Source organism: Electrona antarctica (genome assembly GCF_951216825.1).
Source record: "Electrona antarctica genome assembly, chromosome: 18".
NCBI classification, from domain to species: domain Eukaryota; kingdom Metazoa; phylum Chordata; class Actinopteri; order Myctophiformes; family Myctophidae; genus Electrona; species Electrona antarctica.
The window spans coordinates 25,339,160-25,362,528 of record NC_136799.1 but is presented as its reverse complement, the minus strand read 5'-3'; the positions used below and the strand labels follow the sequence as shown (position 1 = coordinate 25,362,528).

The following is a 23,369-nucleotide window of genomic DNA, read 5'->3' as shown; positions in this document are numbered from 1 at the left end:
ACGCGACAGACAGACAGACAGACAGACAGACAGACAGACAGACAGACAGACAGACAGACAGACAGACAGACAGACAGACAGACAGACAGACAGACAGACAGACAGAGTCAATAGGCGCTGTGACAGTATGGTATGTATTGATCATGAAATATATAATAAACCTACTAACGAGTCAAGTCCAGGGCAGGCAAGGCTTTACATTGTCTGTGTTCATAACATTGTCAGAATGAAAGCTCTAATGTAAGCCAATAGGAAGCTTCAGGATTGACTTGGACAGCCTAATGTTAACTGGATTTATTAAAGAGAGGTCAACAGTCATTCTGCTATTGTTCTACCTAACCTAGCTGCTATATAGGTCTTCTACCAGACTGTGTGTGTGTGTGTGTGTGTGTGTGTGTGTGTGTGTGTGTGTGTGTGTGCACGCACGTGCACGCACATGTGTGTGTGCAAGAGACAGAGACAGACAGAGCTAGTGAGCGCCAAGGAGACAGAAAGAGAGGCAGGAGGGAGAGGCAGGAGGGAGTGAGAGAGAGAGAGAGAGAGAGAGAGAGAGAGAGAGAGAGAGAGAGAGAGAGAGAGTTCTCAACCCGGAATATCATGAGAATTTCTACAGGAATTTGTTCTAGCCTACTTATTTAGGCCTACTTTTAAATGTACTGCACTCTATACTTTATCAACTGCAATATACAATATACTGCATATATTGCCAAATATTAATATGGCATATGCAAAACATGTTGGGGGGAAAAACTAAAAATAACCAACAAAAATATTTTCCCTCTGCTATAAAATGTGATTTCCACTCATGTCTAAAGGGTTTATTTTGTGCTATGGACATGCTGTCATACTTTTTCTCTTCTTGCACCAACGTTCTCGTTATCTAATTTGAAATGTACTAATTCCTTATTCTTGCGGAGGGAGGGTGAACCACTGACTTGAACAGCTGCTTCATGACCCAAAAAACTGTCAGTCTTTCCCTGGAATAAATTGTGGAATATACCACCTTTGGGTACAGGGGGAGTGTGCAACCTGAAATCTCTTACATGCTGATATTTCCTGCCAATACTTTGCTTCAGGAGTATCAAAAACTGAGTTATAGGTTCATAAACGTAACAACGTGGATATTTAATCGTCGTCCCTGTTGAAGAGACAAAAAATGAAGAATTAATGGGAGTGTTCGGCCCCCGAGTTTCAGCGACATGTTTCTAGAGGACCCATAGTAGAATCAATTCAGCGAGAGGGGAGCTTGAAACCGTCCACTCATGCTTTCCTCCGAGTTTGAGAGAAAGAGAGTTGCACTGAACTGAACACACAGACACAGACCAGTCCGCTGCACAACACGCACACAACAGCCAGGCTCCTATTCTTGCTGTTTTTTGTTTACTGACAAATAATCTTAATGTCTTAAAGTACAAATACATTCTGGCAAACGTAAATCATAGGCAGTTAAACATTTTTGTGTTCACTTTTGGGTTTGTTTCTATCGATTTATATAGCATTTTACAATTTGCTCTTGTTAAAAGAATAGGTTTCTTTAACCTTGAAGAGCGTTGTGTAATTGCACGATGTTGCTAAACCCGGACGGTTCAAGATCATGATTGATAATGATCTTTCAGAGGTTCTCTTCTCTCACTCACCCTGTCTGTACACTGTATGTGGGCGTGTGCGTACGTGTGTGCGAGAAGAAGAGAGGTGTATCACGTCGAAGTGAAACTTTGCGAGGAGGTGCATCTATTTTGAATTAACAAATAATAACCTTAAAAAAAGATAGATCATTTACATGATAATCAGTTGTACTATTGTAGTTAATGCAAGGAACACTATTTAAATGGTTTAGAACTTTATGAAACAAAACAAAAATCTCAGTGGGGTCAATGTCATTCACAAGAACACACCACTATTTGAGAATCACTATTTTATTTGGGAATCACGATCATGCCATTTGCAAATCACCTCTCCTAAACGATTCAATGGTCATCATAATAGCCTTATCCAAAGTGATTAACTGTGCTCTTGCTCTATCCAAACTTAGTACCACTCCTAACTTAAGTAAAGATGTCTCCCTGCCCCATCATATTAGCTATATTCTGCATTACCCCCCCCCCCCCAACCACAAATAGTTCCTCTCTGGGTGCAGCAGAAGTGCAGCAAGCAAGTCAAATTATACTGGGAATCTGGGATGACATGTTGTTTAGGTCTGTTGTACTGGTGCAGAAAGAAACCAAGCTCAGATCAGTTGCACACAAACTATATTTTAACTTTTACTTGCTGGGGGGGAGACTTCATTTGTTAATAATGCTGTTTCCTTCTTCAAACGTATGTAGTCCTAAACATTCACAGTACAGAGTCTCCTTCTGCTGGTCACTGAGCAGCTCCACTGGGGCCGATTGGGGTTGCATACCATGTTCAAGGGCATTGTGGTGGTTGTTGAGGGAGGGGAGAGCATGTCTCTTTCACTCCTCTGTCAAGGTATTCACTGCTGGAATTTTAACCGGCAAACCTCCACCCATCACAAATCCACTTTTCTAACAATCAGGCTACTGTCACCCCATAAAGATAAGCAGGGATATAAATGGTGTCATATTTCATTTCTTATCAGAATCTGAATCAATTTACTGGACAAGTACGTTTGAACATTTGACTTGTATGCATTCAATGCTCACAGTAGCGAAATATGAAATAACAAATAAATATGACATAAGATTAATTTCTGTGAGTGACACAACATTTCCTAGTAGTAAACATTGAATCCTCAAACTACTCCAGTGCAGCTGCTCGGTAGCCAAGACTGAGAGTACACCTCCCTGGTGTGAATTTGTGTAACTGTACGAATGCTCAGCATACCTTCCCTCAGCAAAAAATAAATAAAATACAAAATAAACCTTGGTGCACATCAGGTAATGCCCCTGCAGTGTGAGTGTGGTAATATTTAGGGTCAAATGACAGAGGGCAGTCTGTGACCTACTCACCACCGCCAGGCTGCTACACCTGCTGCAGGCATCTGATCAAGCCAGGAACATGTGGGGTTTTATGTTACGTCATCACAGTCTAATGCAGACTCACGGATAACAATAATGTGTTATTAGGGGCCATGCATATGAATGTCAATCCTACTACGTGCTTTTGCCTTTCGAGTTGAAACATGCCGCTGGCATGGTGGAGCAACGTGCACATTACGTGCATGTGTTTTCAGTGTTTATATGGGCATTTGAGCATGCAAGTATTTCTGCATAATGCAGTCCCGTGTACATTTTCATTTGTGTGTGTGTGTGTGTGTGTGTGTGTGTGTGTGTGTGTGTGTTTGTACGTGCTTGGTGTGAGCACGGGTGTGTTTCCACGCCACCAGCCCACCAACCAATGTCACCTTCATAGGTGGCTCTGTCGTAGGAGCATCCTTCAGAATGTAACAGATTAGCTTTGCAGGCAGGGATGTTGATGAGGTCATCACTTCTCAAGGTCACACCTACACACATACTAGCCACGGGCCTAGTGGCATTAAAGACCCCTCCTCTCCAGATCCTATAGAGGCTATACTCTACCTCCTGCCTGTCCTATAGAGGCTATACTCTACCTCCTGCCTGTCCTATAGAGGCTATACTCTACCTCCTGCCTGTCCTATAGAGGCTATACTCTACCTCCTGCCTGTCCTATAGAGGCTATACTCTACCTCCTGCCTCCTACCTCCTATACTCTACCTCCTGCCTCCTACCTCCTATACTCTACCTCCTGCCTCCTACCTCCTATACTCTACCTCCTGCCTGTCCTATAGAGGCTATACTCTACCTCCTGCCTGTCCTATAGAGGCTATACTCTACCTCCTGCCTGTCCTATAGAGGCTATACTCTACCTCCTGCCTGTCCTATAGAGGCTATACTCTACCTCCTGCCTGTCCTATAGAGGCTATACTCTACCTCCTGCCTGTCCTATAGAGGCTATACTCTACCTCCTGCCTGTCCTATAGAGGCTATACTCTACCTCCTGCCTGTCCTATAGAGGCTATACTCTACCTCCTGCCTGTCCTATAGAGGCTATACTCTACCTCCTGCCTGTCCTATAGAGGCTATACTCTACCTCCTGCCTGTCCTATAGAGGCTATACTCTACCTCCTGCCTGTCCTATAGAGGCTATACTCTACCTCCTGCCTGTCCTATAGAGGCTATACTCTACCTCCTGCCTGTCCTATAGAGGCTATACTCTACCTCCTGCCTGTCCTATAGAGGCTATACTCTACCTCCTGCCTGTGTGCACATCTGAATGAGCCCCAATAAGCCATATGCAACCGGATAAGCCATATTATAATACCCAATAATGGTACCGTCTTCTCCTGGCGCCCCTAGAGACTGCCTTAACCCTTCTCATAGATCTAAGCAAGGCTGGATAGGCTGATGTTAGGTCATACAGTACCAATACTTTACCCTTTTAACTCCTAGATACTTCATTTTGGCATGCCGATTTGCGCAACATGGGATCGTCCTAAAGTACCTGTATGTTATGCAATGCTTGACCACTCCTAGCATCCTAGCATCTCTATTCTGGGGGGAAAGTGCATCCTAAGTATTATAAGTATTGGGTTTAAAGGGGAATACCACTCATTTTCAACATTGAACTGTCATTAATATAACTTAGTTAGTAGTAGAGTTGTTGTGTGGAAATAATAAAAAGGTCCCCCCTCCCCTTCTGTTTAGCCTAGAACTGGAGGTCTAGCACTTGGGGTCATGTGATCAGTGACATCATGTCGGTGTACTCTTTGGCCTGCAGAATACACCGACTGATCACATGACCCCAAGTGCTAGACCTCCAGTTCTAGGCTAAATAGGAGGGGGACGGACGGATGGACGGACGTTTTTTTTAAATAATTTCCACACAACAACTCTAAGGTATATTAATGACATAGTTCAATGTTGTGGTATTCCCCTTTAAGTGGTGAACTGAACTCAAATTTCCTTTGTGAATTCTCCCTGCTCATAGATTTGAATACATGACTGGATAGACATAAGCTGGGTAATACTACTAGCGATACCATTGACAAATAACACAATAACACAACTGGCAAGTACCAGTTCCAGTTTCTAGGTCCACGATTTCTTATCTCTTCTATTTACCGAGCTGAAAAGCTCAGATTAGATGTACAAATGTGGTTTACATTACTCACCAATATGTTGATGTTATGACTAATTTCTTAGAAACCTTGAAATAATTACTTTCCCACAAATAATTTTGCCATGTTGGAAAATACGTTCAGAAACTGCAGTTTAATGAAGGACGAAACAATTCCATCTGCCCTGACGTGAGGTCTAACTCATACCGTGGAATTCAACCATGCAGAGCTGCAAGCCTACACCCACTGTATCCTGCACTATTAGTTGAGGATCTTTCCCTGTTCCAAAGTTTCTCTTTGGGTAGGAGCAACAGTTAGTGTGATAGTGCAGAGAGTGTGCACAAATAAAGTGCTTGTATAATGGCTTGTATGATGGACCTGCACAACGGCTTACACAATGGACATGTACAATGGCTACATCTGTGTATGTATGCCCAGCTTTCTTCCACTGCCTCTCCATGGAGGGCCTATCTCCCCACTGTACAGTGTGCTACATCTCACTCTGTCTGAGCTCCCCTCCGGAGACAATGAACACATTGAGGCAAATCTGTTTCCACAGCCTGTGAATAAGAGACAGCCAGCTTTGTTTAGTACGACGATGCGCGCACACACACACACACACACACACACACACACACACACACACACACACACACACACACACACACACACACACACACACACACGTGTTTATGTGCGTGTTTATGCGTTCAGCAAGAGATACAGAACAAAAGTCTGTGTGTATAGACACTCAAGTATTTGTGTTTGTGCGCGTGCATGCTTTTTGCAGCCGCGTCGTGTGCGTCATGCGTTTGCCATGTGAGTCACCCAACCCCCCCCCCCCCCCCCCCCCGCACGCACAATTGCGCAGGGCTTGAAGTAGTGAGTAAAAAAGCTGTCTCACCTCCCCCTCCCTCCACTGTCTCTCCGCTCTCACTCTCCAGGCCTCCACCATCACACTCCTTCCTGTGTTCCTACTCCGCCACTACCCGCTGCCCAACAGGTTGCTCTGTAAATAATGAATCGCACACACAAAGCGTACCACATCCAGGAGTTTGAAATCCGAGACAGATTCAAAGGTGCGCTTGGTCACCGGCAGCAGTAAAAGGAACATTATCTCAGATAATGTATCCTCCCCAAAAGAAAAAGATAGTTACAGAGCAAAATCCTCTGATATTTTAAATCTGAAAGTGTAAAAAGGATACATTTGGGACTCTTTTTTATTCTTTGTTTATATAAACACTGAGGATTTTACGGTGTAGATAAATCAATCAAACTGAAACATGCATCTTTACCTTCTACTCCTTTTAGTCTCCCCCCCCCCCGCCCACCTCTCTCTCTCATCAAATATGCCAAGATGATGAGAAGGCCGAGATGGTATTTGAATAATAGCTCAGTCCCAAATAGTCTTTTCGGTGGCCTGCTGGGATAATTGCAGGTGAGCTTCGAAGGGGCCAGGCAGAGACAAGTAAACACATAGCTGACGTCTGTATGCGATGATGACTAAACACTGTGGTGACTCTATTCTGCCTCACCATTATGAGGGCCATTAAAAGAAAGCAACGGACTAGGGCTAGGCTATTCTAAAAACATCCCGCTCTTTGGTGGGTTTCTCGCCCCTACCCTGTATACACGCCAGGGGGTCAGATTCATTAGTACCCCCAGAATGTCATATTGGAATGTTAAAACAGCTTAAATGTAGAGGACCCCCCCCCCCCCCACCCCCCAAAATAATAATAATAATAATAATAATAATAATAATAATAAAAAGAAAGAAATAGAAAAAAGAAAAAAAAGTTTTACCATTACAATCTTGGTGTTGTTTTCACTGCAAACCACAAAACAGGAACACAACAGAGGGCTTTTCTTGTCATTGAAATCTTGAGGTTTTTGGATGTACTCCACCATCTAGTGGCTGTCTATGTGCTGTTACACACTTGGGCAAGCTATAATATACACTGGGTTGATGTACCTTGATAGATGAGATGAAGGGTGAGATAATTCCTCTTTCAGTCGTACATCAGTATGAGAAAGATGATCCTGGATGAATGAAGATGACCATGTTTGTTTTTTTCATTCATACATATTATCTTGAAATTAATTTAATAATTTACAGCAGTTTACAGTAGCCAGTACAATTACTACTACTACTATTTCTACTACTACTACTACTACCACTAATAATAATATAAAAACTGTTTTAATTGAAAATGATATACAATACAACTTATAAATGTGCCACAAAACAAAAGATGACTAAATCAGATGAATCACAACAGCAACAGTGACAGAAAGAAAGAAAGAAAGAAAGAAAGAAAGAAAGAAAGAAAGAAAAAAAGAAAGAAAGAACACACATGTGAAGGAAATTGTACAACACTACAAGACTGCTGCTTATATCGGTGAAGTGTACTATTGTACTCAGCATATTATATTATCACTCTGGCATTCATCGTTGCACAATGGCCATGAATGAATCGGGTGATCATTTGTTTATTACATACCCAAAGCCTTATTTAGTCACAAAGACAGCACGACAATGGCATTTGAACAATGCAGCAAGAGTTGTTTAACCACATTTCCGTCCACAGCATCATCGTTCAGCACGTGGGGGCACTTTTAGTCCACTGACTGGACAGTTACTGCAGTATCAGACCGTGGGCTCATGACAGTTATCAGTTGTCCCCCTCTCCATCCTTTCATTACCCCACTCACCAAGGGCAAATAAAAGGTTGGGTATGTGACAAACTATCCACCACTGTTTTTCCAACGTCGGGTCTGGGGACCACCAGGTCTCCAAATGGACGCTTCTGGGTCTGTAACTCTGAGAGTGTACCAATGGAACACTGTCGAAGTTAAATGAAAACTGAGAATTATTTTACAGTGTAGATTGGGGTCCTGGAGATACAAATGAATGGTATCAAATGGTATATCAAACTGGGGGTCCTTGAAATTGAAAAGGTTGAGAGTCACTGGTATACACTATGTGAGAGTTTATGTCTGCACTGCAGCACCTGTAGCATTGTGAGGTCAGTAGTATGTGGTCTGTCCTTCTGCTTCACTAATTCTCCCTGCTCATCTTCTGACATTCTCATGAAAGTAAACTAATGCTATTGCATTCCTCTTCTGCTGCCAACAATTCATACCCACAGCGCGTAGGGAGACATGCCAGTAGTCATATTGGAATGTTTCACTTGAACACACATCTCCCTCCGTTGAGAAACAGCATCAGTTAGAACAATAGTCAACACCACAGATCATCGACAGTCCGCTCGCTTGCCTTCAATCGCAATTCTACTTATTTTATGTTGCGTCCTCCTCGTCCTCTTCCTCCTCTTCCTCTGGTAGGCTGCCCGGGCAGGGTTCCATGGTAACAGCGATGCCCATACCGCTGCGTCCTATGGGGATGTCAGTGATATAAGACCACTCTTTGGACTCTGGACAGTAGCACTCGATGCTGGACAGGAAGCCGCTCTGGTTAAAACCCCCTGACGCATGCACACACACACACAGAAGGAAAGAGAGAGAGAGAGAGAGAGAGAGAGAGAGAGAGAGAGAGAAAGAAAGAAAGAGACAGACGGTTTTCTTAATCCACATCAGAAAAAAGTCGTACATTAAAAAAATTAAATAAAATGTAAAACTGTGCTGATATGAACTTAAACTGTTGAAATCAATCATGTCAAATTGACTTTGATGGGCTGCTGATGGATCGCTACATTGTTTCCCAATAGTTGTTAAAGGGTCTACAATGAACTCATCACTATACTATGCGTAACAGCGTGTGCTGTATGTTTTGTCATGACTGTGTTGCCTCGATGATTTATGCCAGTTGTGCTTAAAGTTTTTTCAGCAGAGATACAATGTGAGAATTGTTCTTTTGTTCTCAGAACGCAGGCTGATGAAAACATATTATTACTCCTCAGCCCACCAGCAATGGACCTACCATACAATTTGAGTTACAACATATAGATTAAGATTCCCTTTTATTTTTCTGGCATAGCTACAAAATGAGAATTCACAGTTTTGTTCTCAAATTAGATATCCACCATTCAATTACAGCAACACCCACTCTTAGAAAATGTTTGATAGCAGAATAATCGTATCAACATTAGTAGTTTTAAAAGGATGGAAGTCAACAGTCCTTTGTTGCTAAAATGATACTTGATGATACAAACTCGATCCTAAATCCTCGATATTAAACAATGAGTTTGAGTAATGATTTTCTTTTCTTTCTTTTTTTGAATACAGAGCATTTAGCAGCATTACTCCTCAATAACTCAGAGTTTAACACTCCATTTATTGAAGCTGGAGGATTGGAGTTGCCGCTTGCGACTCACCCAGTACAAATATGCGTCCCTGGTAGCCGGTGACGCCGTGTGCGCTGCGGCAGTGCTGCATGGCGGCAGCGGGCTCCCATTGGTTCCTGGCAACGTTGTAGCGCTCCATGGAGTTCAGCTGGGTCCGACCATCATAACCCCCTATGGCGTACAGGTAGGAGTCCATACACACTAGACCTACGGACACAGGGGAACAACACTGGTAAAAGTACACAGAGCTGGAGACGAGACACACTATGAAGTGTCACACAAGTACATGCATGCAGGTACAGCAGTCCAAATGTACGTATGTATGCACTATCACACACACACACACACACACACACACACACACACACACACACACACACACACACACACACACACATGCATTTGACATCAATCCTGCCATCCCTAATCTTGGCATTTTGTTATAGGGATTTCTTTTTTAAGTAGCCAATCAGTAGCTCACAGAGCTTGTGGCTTTTTTGCCACATGAAAAGTATAAATCAGGCCTAAGTGGATAAATACAGACATTTGCATAAGAGGGTATGCATAAAGTGGCAAATTGAGTGGAAAAGTGAGTTGCAAAGTGAGTTTAATATCGTTTAACGTTGTTTAATGCAGTCAGATACTTGGATGTATGGGTGTTCCGATCCCGCATAACTTCCGGGGGTATGATGATGATGTCACGCGCATACCCTCTATACACACAGTACAATTATTACACACACGCAGACAGAAGCCGATCCACACACCTAGTCCGCTGCGTACAGAAGACATGGGTGCCAGTTGGTGCCAGGTGTTGGTCTCAGGGTGGTACTTCTCAGCCGTATTCCAGCGGGTCTCCCCATCAAAGCCCCCCACAACATACAGAGCTCCGCCACATGCTGACACCCCGGAACCCAAACGAGCCACCGACATGGGGGAAATGTAAGACCAGCGACTGGACTCTGGATCCCACCTGAAGGACAAAGTATAACTGCATAATGATTCTAGTCAAAAGCTATGAGAATCTGTAAGGGTGTCACCTATTATGCAGGAAAGTCCACAACCCACAAAACCCATTTGTGGGTTGTGGACACATTTTTAAGGGGTCTCCCATATTTTTGATTTCTGACATTTTGATTTCTGACAATTATCGGAATCGGAACGCACCAAGGGTGCCGGCCCGATTCCGGCGAGCCCTCCCGCGTCCGAAACGGTTGAGAAATGACAGTTACCGTGTGGGGGTCCCTCTACTGTACCCTCTACTGTACTGTACTGTCACTGTACTATACTGGCACACCCAAAATCACCATATACTGTATACAGTTACAGTTAAATCAGTGGAATTGGGGCCATGTGCTCTTACTGCTCTAACATTTCCGGTCTGCATAACACAAGCCAGTAACCTAGAATTGGATTTAGGTTAAGCAGCTTCAAGTCATGTCAGTTATTGATTGAACAAACCAGTTCTGTCCCATACAGTCTCTTTGAAATATTATTACTAAATAATTGTTCAGATAAAATGATTTAGGATCCAGGCAGTGATTTTCAGTCAAAGGCTAGATTTTACTGTGTGTATGCCTTGTACCTTTCTGAATAGTTTAACTTTGAGTCAGTCATGACTCGTGAGGCAGGAAAGTTTGGCAAGAGGGTGACAATAATAATAATCAGATGCTTGTTTGTTCAATTCTTGGCACTGACAGAAGAGTATGTTCTAGCTGGGACCTGGTGACAAGGCCTATCAATGCAATATCAAGACAATTTATAGTGCAGCTGTAATACTTCATGTGGGGTTATTATCTAGCATATTAACTACTGTACAGTATGTAATACTAAATATTAAATCACTATGAAAAAACACTGCTGCAGCTATACCTACCTCTAAAAAGAATACTTGCACAAATGGTTAGTCATGAATCATGATGAGTTGTGATGATGCTTTAGAGTCTAGAGTGTGTGTGTGTGTGTGTGTACATAGTACATAGTGCTTGTAGATAGGCTAAATTTGGCAAAGAGAAAGGAAAAATCACACCCGTGTGAAGTAAGTGGTGCAACTCTGTGTGGGCGTCCCCGAGGGGTCCCCGGAACTACCAGATCCCCAGGAACACGCCCAGGGGGCCGGGCCGGTTCCGGCGAGCCGTACTGTACTGTCACTGTACTGTACTGTCACACCCGAAATGATCATAATATACAGTTAATATGTGTGTGTGTGTGTGTGTGTGTGTGTGTGTGTGTGTGTGTGTGTGTTAGGTTGCGCAACAGTGGACGTTATTTTCGTGTTCGGACAGATGCAGCCAGCCAGCCAGCCACCCACAGACACACAAAGCTGCGTAAGGAAGTGGTTGTTCTTAAAAAGAAGGGCACCAAGTATAGAGCCCTGGGACACCCTGGTCAACACAGTTCAATGGCTTTAAGTGGTTAAAAAAAACACACAAATATTATCAAAAGACATGTACATTCCACTTGGATATGTTTTTGTTAGGAATTTTCAGAAACTGTATTATTAATCTTAACACAACATTCTTTAGGAGATTATCTCCTCCCTTTTAGCTCCCCAGCGACAAGATGTAAGGCATTCCCTACAGGATCGACATTCCTGGGACATATGTCTCAGCATGTTTTGAAAGAGCCCTATGTACTTTAATGAGGATAAGAGGACTACCTGCAACCTCCCTGAGTGCTCTTCAGGTTGAATGGCAACTACTTATTTAGCCTCTACCATGTCATTAACCATACTTACACAGAAACAACTGCTCTAAATCAAACGTGTGTGTGTGTGTGTGTGTGTGTGTGTGTGTGTGTGTGTGTGTGTGTGTGTGTGTGTGTGTGTGTGTGTGTGTGTGTGTGTGTGTGTGTGTGTGTGTGTAAAGATAGTTGGCCACCTACTTACATTGACATCATTGCTAATGCATGAGCAGTAAAACAGAATGTACTTGTAAGTGCCCGTTTTGAGAACTTTGGGTATAACCTTGGGGTGTATATCTGTATAATTCCTTGGCAGTGATATAAGTCCAACGAATGAGCAATACCATTTTCTCTTCCATTCAAGCAAAACAGATCTCAAAATCACAAAATGAACACGAACAAAGCTTCACCAATATATGAAAAAGAAAAAAGAAATAAAGAAAAAAGCATCCCGTCACCTAGTGCGTTTTCACACCCATCAGCCCAATTCAGAGCTATTAGACAGCTCTCCTGGCTTTCTGAGGTACCGTACCAGAGAGTCCTCTTTTAAATGGTTCACTTTAAAGAGGTTTGGTTTGTTTAAAAAGGACTATAATGCGAAAGCATCCTCGTCGGAAAGTGGTCATGTTTTTATCCCAGTCGACAGACTTTAACAGCACAGAATCCCAATGCCTGTACGTACCATAACTGCAATGTCCTGGGTCTGAGTCTAACAATTTAATATAATGATTAAAATAATCATAAAAACTAAATTAAGGGAATGAACATTTCTAAAAGTACTCACTTCTCCACAGTGTTATGATGGGTGGAGCCATGGGAACCCCCCACAGCGTAAATGTTGCCATCCACCACCCCAACTCCCACCCTGTTTCTGGGGACATTGAGGGAGCTGAGCTGGCTCCACTGGTTGGTCATAGGATTGTAGCAGCACAGGGCACTGGATTCTGTGTTGTTCTGAAGTGACAGGTTTCTGCCCCCGACCTGGAATCCACAAAGCAGTGAATTATTGTTGTGCCATTTCTTCCTTGGCCTGTGCGTGCAAGGTTTCACGGCAATCACATGCTGCGTTCATGATTTGTTCAAAACCGACCACTCCTGCAAACTTGGGAAGACAATCTTAGCCAATTAGGATGGAATATGAAAGATCTGACATATCGGTATTGATCACATGACATGACTATGTATACCGATTTCCATGATGTTTGGAAAAGATCTGCCTCCTGGTGGCGCTATAACAGGCCGATTGGGAGCAACATTGGGGGCAGAGGTTCTGCTCTGGCATCCAGGGAGTGTGTGTGCAGTGCAGTTTCACGACAATCGTTCAATGGTGCCTGGAGATTAGCTGTTCACAGACAGACGAAAATATTGAACTGCATCTAGGCCTACTGAGACAGAAAAGATGAAAATAAATGCAGAAGAATGAATTTGTAGTCTTGGTGTAGTATGGATTTGTAAACGATTTAGACATTTGAAAATGTTATTTTGTGTTATACCGGTAAATACATAACATTTACGCAGAATGCACAAAATACAATGTAAAAATGATTACAAATACATTTTAACCATAATGGTTACAAAACCTCTACATTAATAAATTACATCTGCGGAGTGCAGACAAATGGGCACCAAATGTGTACGCTTATGTGCATAAAATCACCTCTGGGGTTAGGTTGGGGTCGTGAGTCAATGGCAGCATTATTTTGGGGTCGGGGGCTGAAGAAAAACTAATATTTGTATTGCATACATTCCCAAACCTTTTCAGCTCGATAGTCAAAAGAGAAATGTGGTGTCTCCTGGGACTCAAACTTACAAAGTACGACATTATGAATTAATCATTAAAGCTGCACAGTATTTCAAAAATCATACCTTCTGTGAACTGAGTGGTGCAACTATACATTTATTGTTATAGTTACTGTACTCTACTGTGCTCTGTACTGTATTGTAGTGTACTGTGCAGGGGTCCCGTAACATCCAGACCCCCAGGATGCGCCCAGGGTGCCGGCCCGGTTTCGGCGAGCTGCCGCGCGTCCGAAACGGTCGAGAAATGACAGTGTTACAATGTGGGGGCCCCTGGGGGGTCCGTGTGGGGGTCCCCGGAACATCCAGAGCTCCAGGAACGGCCCAGGGCTCGTACTGTAGTGTTCTCTGTGCCACTTTACTCTGTGCTGTACTCTACTGGCCACTTTAGGTGTTGCAGCTTTCCGTGCTCAGACACACAGACACAGAGACAGACATACAGACACACATAGCTCCGTAATGGAGCGGAGGCAACGCTCAAAAATAGTATATTTTTGTGACTAATTTACTCAGAGTCACAACCCATGAAAACCAATCCCTCTTTATGATCTGGTGTCACATTAAGTTGTGTCATATCATATTAGTATTACATTACTGTATCAAACAGTATATTGTAATCCACTGATTTAGAGCACACGATCCAGAACAGCAAACAATCTGTACTATATTTGTAAACCTATGAAATTTGTAGTGTCAGTTTTCCTACCGTGTAGAGCAGTCCAAAGAGCACACAGGCCCCCAAGCCACTGCAGGGAGCCCCCATGTCAGTCAGTTTCAACCAGGAATTCCTCCTGGGATCATAGGCCTCCATTGTTGATAATGATTGTTGCCGATAACTGGACAGGAGAAAAACAACAGTGATTAGCATGTACATGTCATTAGATGACTATAATGAATACATAGTATGTGTTTGAAGAAGGGAAAATAAATAATTATATTCTTAAACTTTTCAACCAGTAAACCAAATCAATTGTATTTCATTTTTAACTAGGGACCGGGCCATTAAAGCATTATGATAATAATGCATACATATGTAAGGTTGGGGCATTATGCCTCTCTAAAAACATGACTTTAACACTGATAAGACTGTAGAGAAATGCTTGCTACCCTCCGGCCACATAGATGAGCTGGTTGCCACGGTGTGGTGGGGGAGGGAGGGGCTTCCTCAGTGCCATCTCCTGGAAGATCTTAGACAAGAAGTCCTTACAGGAGTTTGCCTACAGATTTCAGGAACGTAATGAATGGATGGATGAATGAACGTGTAAGTGAAAGAGCAAGTGAATGAGTGAGCGACACAGCGTGAGTAGATTCAGTGAGGAGTGAATTAATCAGTATTTTGGCAATAAAGTATTCAAGCAAAGGGAAGTAGGCAATAGAGAGTGGAGAGTGGTACCTTGCTGAGAATGGGGCAGGACAGAAGCTGGTTCTTCAGGAACTTAGGGGGCAGGGCATAGATTCGGACGGCATTCAGGAGGGCATGTAGGTACTGGGCTCTGCCCTCCACATCCCAGCGAACCCAGTCTGTGCAGGCCTTATACACCTGCCACCAATACAGAGTATTACACAGTATTTCACACTGTGTAATTATATGAAGTGTTAGCTTTAACTACAACAAATGGGTGGGACTACCATACACATCCTATATAAGTACTGTTTAAAGTTAGTGTATACATTCCTTGAAATCCAGTGTAAAGTTTATTAGGAAGAACACTAAAACGTAATAATTTAACTATAATTATTTTGACCAGGTCTAAACCTTTTCTATAAGAGTTACTCTTTATGTTTTAGGCATTTAGCTGCTGCTCTTATTCAGAGTAAGTATAGAACATCATTATATGATTAACTCAATTTATCCCAAGGGTAAATTAAATCATTGTAGCAGGAGAATGAGATGCTTAGAAATAATAGAGTGATAAAACTTTAACTGCTATACAGACAATAGAACAATAATAAAATTACCCAATTGGAGAAGCAATAAAAGTGTCATGACGTGAAATTAATGGGCTACTGTGGATGACATACAAAACAACAGTGAAATTAAAATTGGCAGTAATACGTTCTATAAGTTGTCTGATTAAAAGCCTGCCAGTAAAAAATGTGTATTCTATTTTTGTCACTTTTCTCTTTTTGCGATTTGCAATTCAACATTCTATAACTTCCTTGAAACGAGGAAGACAACATTAATAGAAAACTCTACCATACAACCATACAAGTTTCATCCCCAAATCAAATAGCTCTCTTAAACAATTTGCATCATATATTATTGTAACATGGATGACAGGCACATTAAGAAAAAATATTAAAATGGTAAATGCATTTATACCGTGCCTTCATCCAAAGCATGCTACAATGTGTATTACATTGACCATTCACACACACATTCACGCACACATTCACACACCGAAACACCCCAAAACAATTTGTTTTATAACATACAAGGGAACTTGAGGGGGTTTCAGGGGAAAATGAGTTAATATAGCATAAAAATCACTTTAACCCTATTTGAAAATAGCAGATCTACAAGGTCACAAGTCACAACGCACATCACATTACGTTGTAAGCTTATAAAATATAAAGCGCAAATACATATTAATTTGGGGATCCTTGACATGAAGTATTTTGAGAAGCACTGCTTTATGGCTCGTACACATTGCCCGATATTCGCTCCGATTATGCTGCAGGGAGCATTTATGGCGCTCGCCGACAAAAACCCCCGATTTGACGTAAAATCGGGCTTTGATCGGCAAGGTTTTGCTCGCTGTGTGTGAAAGGAGCTGCGAGAAGATCCAGCGCCGATAAAAGCGCTCGCCGACGCCTCCCCGACCATTTCTGAACATCTAGCACGTTTGATATTTGACTCTGTCGCCGACTGGATATCATACAGTATGAACTGGGTTGGGACTGCGCCCCGATAAGGCCTGTATTACAGCCAATGAGAGCACACTGCTCACAGCACTGCTGTCTATCTGTCTGTATGTCGACTGTATCGATAGATGATCAGAATCATCAGATCATGATAAGATATAACCTTCATTCCGTCCGTAAATCCCTGTGTCGTACATATTGGTAGCCTATATTACCCCAATGTTGCTGTTAAATAAACCATAACCAAATCATTTCACTTGAATAATGTTGACAAAACAGCATCGGAGCAAACCTTTGGGCTATCTCTCTCTCTCTCTCTCTCTCTCTCTCTCTCTGTGTGTGTGTGTGTGTGTGTGTGTGTGTGTGTGTGTGTGTGTGTGTGTGTGTGTGTGTGTGTGTGTGTGTGTGTGTGTGTGTGTGTGTGTGTGTGTGTGTGTGTCTGTGTGTGTGTGTGTGTGTGTGTGTGTCACTGCAGCCCACGTAGGCTACACTACACGCTGTCACAAACATTTCGCCGCCTGTGTGTGTGGCATGCACAGAGAGCGAGAGAGAGAGAGAGAGAGAGAGAGAGGCGTCCTCTGTGTCGGTCTCGCATCATGTCGGTCATCGTATCATGCACGTGCGTGAGATGTAAAAATGATAAAATAAAAACAAATGAATATTGGGTCTTGATCGCATCTTGGTGAACTCTTGCAGTGTGTGATGCGTAGTCTGCGACCAATCGTTTAGTGTGAAAGCCACAAAGATATAATGACAGCCAATTTAAAAAAAAGACTCCTGTAGTGTGAAATACATGACGATCTGATTTCTCGCTGACAACTTTAAAACTCCTACAGTGTGTAGGGGCCATTAAGATATGGTTGAAATAGATGCCACTGCTGAAACTCCTGCTACAAACCTCAGACTCACAAAGAACTTGGAGGCTGTCCTGGCTGATGAGTTCCAGCAACTGGCAGTGAGTGAGACTGAAGAATTCCTCCACTTTGGTCACCTTAGGATGCATGACGAAAAGGAGGCAGTGAGGAAAACAGAGACATAGTATAGTACATGGTCAAATCCTCAATGTTAAATTAAAAATGGTAAATGGTGCATTTATATAGCGCCTTTATCCAAGGCGCTTTACATAGATTGTGCATTACATTCACCCATTCACACACACATTCATACACCGATGGTGACGGAAGCCATGCAAGGTACCAACCAGCACATCGGGAGCAATTTGCGGTTCAGTGTCTTGCCCAAGGACACTTCGACATATAGACAGGAGGAGCCGGGATTCTAAACCGCCGACCCATGGATCATTGGACGACCTGCTCTACCTCCTGAGCCACAGCTAAAGTATAATTACTTTTGAGGGTGTAAACACTAGTAGTCGATTTGGGAAAATTTTTACACCTCAGAGTCAGCTCTCAATCGTCTCGCCTTCCTACCTACATGACTGCCTAGATATGTCCCAAACCGCACCCTCAGGTCCTCCCCTGCTGGCCTGCTCGATGTGCCTAAAAATGGCAACTAAAGAACACAGTGAAGCAGCTTTCTGCTTCTAAAGGCCGACGGCGTGGAACAAACTCCCACTATACCTAGGCAGCCTCTGTAGACATTTTTAAAGCATAGCTCAAGACATACTTCTACACACAGCTTTTAAAATCCTTACTTATTCATGTCCTCACTGTATTGCATTACTGCTATTATTTTAATGTTGTTTTATGCCTTTGCTATTGCTCTGCAAAGCACTTTGAGCTGCATTTCATGTCATGAAAGGTGCTATCTAACTATAAATGCACCAAGTCTCTGTGTGTACGTCTGTACGTCTGTAATCCACGTAACTTGAGAACCGTTACCCCCACCGACTTCAAATTAGACACACTCGTTCCAAACCTCCACAGGGGGTGCAATGCCCTGTGTCGAGTTGGTCGGACCCACAGTTGTCCAGAACTGCCCCAAAAAGGCCTCATATACAGTATGGAGCTGGCCTGTTCTGACCTCACAACACTCCATGCCTGACACCATGGCTCTGCCTGACACAGAACTCCATAGGCTGGCCTGTTCTGACATCCCAACACTCCATATTTGGGCATGACTGACACAGAGAGATATACAGAAATCTGACATTATTTTGACATCGGGCATAAAGGGGACACAGACATAATATCTGGGTGGGGCATGAATTTACAACTTGCATCATTCCAAGTAGACCAGTGCCCAACGGGCACCGCCGTAGAGGCCCCACGGGCACTACTCTAGTACAAATAAAGTTGTATTATTATTATTATTATTATTATTATTAAATGAACACTTGTTCACTACTCACTGGTTAAAATGCTGTGTGTGTGTGTGTGTGTGTGTGTGTGTGTGTGTGTGTGTGTGTGCGTGTGTGTGTGTGTGTGTGTGTGTGTGTGTGTGTGTGCGCGCTCACACGTGCGTGCTTACTATCCTTGCTCACTACCTCATTGAAGTGTGTATTGATGTACTCTCGGCTTCGCTGGTGCAGCTCCGTGCAGCCGATCCCCTCTGCGAAGCGGGCGATGCCAATGACGTTGTCTGGCTCCAGGTGCTTGATGAGGAAGTCACAGCAGGCCTTGGCCACATCTTCCACCTGATACCTGGTGGGAGATCCAGAATCATGCACTCAATTCACTAGACTCCCTATAGACAAGATCAGAACGTTTATAAACAAACATGTAGGTCGGTATGTCTGAGTAGAATGTCTAAATATAAAATCACACCCATGTGAAGTGAGGGGCGCTCTTATCATCATACATCATCTCATTCCGGCTAATCACAATTTGCGTCCTCATGTTCGTCTTCAATGTTTGTGTTTACACAATGTTTGTGTTTACACAAACACTCAAAGCTGGCCATTCATTGTCAATGGCATTCAATGTTTGTGTTAACACAATGTTTGTGTTTACACAAACACTCAAAGCTGGCCATTCATTGTCAATGGCATTCAATGTTTGTGTTAACACAATGTTTGTGTTTACATAAACCCTCAAAGCTGGACATAGAAATAAAGGGTCCACTCCAGAGTATTAGCTTTTACAGGATGTCTACCTATATTTTCAGATGGGAGTTTAGTTTACGGCCAAATACATATCAACTTGTGGCATGTTTTAGAGAACTCTGTCTGCGGGTCTGCTGGTCTCACCTCATGGCTGCCAGAAGAACATGCAGCACGCACTCCTCTCCCACCGTTATGCGGGATGTGTAGGCAAAGTCGATGAGCCTTCCCACCACCAGGGGGCAGACGTCGCGCAGGGTTACCTCTGAGGCATGGCACTCCCTAAAGCTGCTGGTGAACATGGCTCTGAAGTAGGGGCTACAGGAGGCCAGCACCACCTTATGCACCTGAAGGTGGGGAGGGCAGAGGTATAAGCAAGCACACCCCCTTTTTCGTTTGCCTTTGTTCTTCAATTGGCCAGTTCTGCTTTAATATTGTTTAATAGATAGATCGATATACTATAGTGGAAAAAGGAGATGACATACTACTAGTATGTCCAGCTGTGGACAAAGTGCTCAACCCCAGAACTTGAGTCAAAGTATATAATCCTGGTCAAATATTACTCAACTTGAATTTTGTATTTTAGCTAGAATTATCAAATCAACCCACACTTTCAACTGCTTAACCAATAGTGTAACTTTGATCCCTAAAAAATAATTGGATTATCTAATTTAAGCAAGTTTCTGCAAGTTGATTTCAATGTCTTAATTTTGTGTTTAAATTAACAGAAAATAATGTCTTCCTTTACTGTCGGAAAAACACATTCAAATACTCAACTGTATATAAAAGACATGTATGCTTTGGAAAATAGTCAGCAGAGCAGTAACGTAAAGTATACACTCCTATTTTACTCTGAAGATTCAGTAGTATTGAAAGGAAATATTAGATTAAGCTGGCAAAGTGCTAAAGTTAAAGCTGAAATAAGTAACCTTCCTGTCCTACCTGGGATTTGAACTCGGCCCGCAATTCTAATACTCCGCTTGGCCAGGGAAGATATTGCACTTATGAGCTCCATGCAGTACTACTGTACTTCACTACGGTGTCCTACCTGACCCCATGCAGGGTCTACATTTCACAATGGAAGAGTAGGGACACCACCTACAAACCACTGCATTTGTACTAGTTATATTGTATTAACATATTCGACCATACTCTACCTTACAAATAACCTTTTAACCCTTAAAATAAGTTGTTATATGTAATGTCCCTAAATGTCCCTAAATCAGTATACAGCACAGTACTTGACTGATACTATTTTGAGTTGGCACCTTAAATCACTTAAAGCCTAGTACTGTTGACCAGGTTCTATCTTTGGCCCTCAAAAATGTCCCTCTATACCAAATCTCTTCACCACATCACTGTAGCAAATCTACAATTCTTGTGACCTTATAGAGCTGCTATTTTCACTGAATGGTCGCCTATTAAGCAGTAATGCAGTAAGTCAATAAGTCCCAATTTTCAGTTTCCAAATTTTCCTTTAACCACGTAAAATGAATACTTAATTGACAGAGATTCCCAAGGTACTTCACTCAAATATCTATATCTATTGACATGCATAGAAATTGCCACTGTTAGTGTCACTCTAGGGTTCGTGTGGGTACAAAACAACAACGCGAAGAATAGAGTCTGCACACTGGTGATGCTGAAAAAGCTCCTCTGAAGTTTTATTTATTTTATTCAGAGGACCTTATCAGCATCAATAGTGTGCAGACCCTATTCTTCTTTTTACCCTACCCTATTTCTGCTTGTCTTGCACCTGGGCTACGGATGTGCGTGCACTACCTTCTTCATAAAACAAAACAAAAAAACTCATAAAGCATGGTGAAAGGTAACATGCCATAACACTGGTGGTGGATGAATAGGATTTAAGTACTGTAAAGTAAAAGTGTAAAACTTAATAAACTAGTTAACTACCATTATGTTCAGTGGGTCTCTCACCTTAAAGTCTACAGTCTTCTCCTTGTATGTGACCTGCAGTATCAAGTCACACAGCATCCCATGACGTCTGAACTCATCCATTTCCCTCAGAGCTCGGGAAGCATGGGTCTCGATTGTGTAGTCCAGGTAGCCAGACCCACGCATGGACGGCACCACAATAGCTGAAAAATCTGCATCCCGCGTGGGGCGCTTCTTCCTGATAGGACAATGCATCCCCTGGACGAGGAGGGGCCTCCACAAATTTCTGTGAGGGATTCTTACTTCTTGATATGTATATTTATAGCTGAATCTTGGTTCGAGTGCTTACCCCATTGGGGTCAATCTCTTTACACAAACAGAGGAAATCCCTCAGAACTTTGTCAAGTTGCATAAGAATAAAGACTCCAGAGATGATGATCCAAGTTCCTCCATTTTTTTTTCAATTTGTTACAATCTGTAGTCTACAGTACATCCATTTAGTTGATATAATTCCTGAGAGGTATGGGAACCTGTAAACAGGCATGTTGACAATGCAATGATACTGATACCCTGAGCCATGTGTGACCAAACCACAGCTAATCATTCACAAAAATACTCCTGAGGGAAAGAACACGGTGCCTGAGCTTAGCAAATGTCAGTTGATGCATAAAAGAGTGCAGCTCCTGTGTTCATCTGCACAAATACAAATATACTTTCACATTGACTGTGAAACCAACAATTTCTCCGCAGTCACAGATCCAGGTTAAAACATGAATTTAAACTCATAGTCACAATCACAGATTCCAAGTGGAATCCCAGGTCAGTTAATTGTCATCTGCATTTCTCCTCTGCAGGTTATATATCCAGGAAAGGAGAACAGTCACAGGTCCAATTGGAGGTTTCTCTTGAGTTTGGTTAATCTTGTGTGATGTTTCTTCAAGAAAGAAATGGTGGCGAATAAGGCTGTAAGAAAAAAGACAGAACCTTTTAGTTGCATGAAAAAACATATCCAGAACCTGTATGTATGTTTATATGTTAATTTCGCCTAGAGGCTAGAGTGCATGACTAGGCATGACACACTTCAAAGTTTCAGTTCCTCAGTGCTGTGACAGATGTGTGTTGACAGTTGACTCTAAGGTCCATGCTCAGTTTGCTCACTCTGATTCCCAATTGTCACGCTTCTGCTAAATGCATTCATTGCAATTGTAATTGTTAAAGTAGTTCAACTTCAACCCATAATGTTTCCAGCGTGGCTCAGCATAGTTCAACAGCATAGTTCAGAGACATTATTACTTTAATTGTAGTTAACATTTTAAATGAATTGAAACTGAGTTGACCTCAAAATTGTTTTCCAATGTGTGCACTTATGTTTCTCTGCTGAAATCACCATGCAATGAAAATGATTAGATTTAGCCTGTGGCCTAATAGAGCACCAGAGTCTGTTATGACACATGGAGGAGCCTTCCAGACAAAATGTGATGCCTCAGAAATTAGTCCATTATGTTTTCTTTCTTTCTTAAAGTGCCTGATTGTGTGTGTTTCCATCTACAAATGGTACATTCTCTGACACACAAACCTATGTCATGACAATGATGCAGCGTACAATGGATATAAAACTAAATCTCAATATTGCCTGACTTGAGTATTAGCTTTAATCACTGCAAAGATTGTTAACACACAAAAATCGAAAATGTGGCACAATTTGCACAACCTTCACTTCATTTAC

General features: G+C 42.4%; 1 protein-coding gene across 1 annotated transcript in view; it reads right to left on the bottom strand.

Moving 5' to 3' along the window:
• Positions 1-7,018: 7,018 nt before the first annotated feature.
• keap1a (kelch-like ECH-associated protein 1a) overlaps positions 7,019-23,369 on the bottom strand; it is a 22,377-nt gene continuing 6,026 nt past the window's right edge. Inside the window, exons 2-12 of the mRNA XM_079527995.1 lie at positions 21,686-22,606; positions 19,895-20,094; positions 19,193-19,349; positions 17,645-17,737; positions 15,275-15,421; positions 14,989-15,098; positions 14,588-14,717; positions 12,869-13,065; positions 10,170-10,375; positions 9,433-9,609; positions 7,019-8,583 (exon numbers count right to left, since the gene is read on the bottom strand). Of these exons, the coding sequence (XP_079384121.1) occupies positions 8,399-8,583; positions 9,433-9,609; positions 10,170-10,375; positions 12,869-13,065; positions 14,588-14,717; positions 14,989-15,098; positions 15,275-15,421; positions 17,645-17,737; positions 19,193-19,349; positions 19,895-20,094; positions 21,686-21,898 (1,815 nt within the window). The 5' untranslated portion in view covers positions 21,899-22,606 and the 3' untranslated portion in view covers positions 7,019-8,398. The remainder of the gene's footprint in view (positions 8,584-9,432; positions 9,610-10,169; positions 10,376-12,868; positions 13,066-14,587; positions 14,718-14,988; positions 15,099-15,274; positions 15,422-17,644; positions 17,738-19,192; positions 19,350-19,894; positions 20,095-21,685; positions 22,607-23,369) is intronic.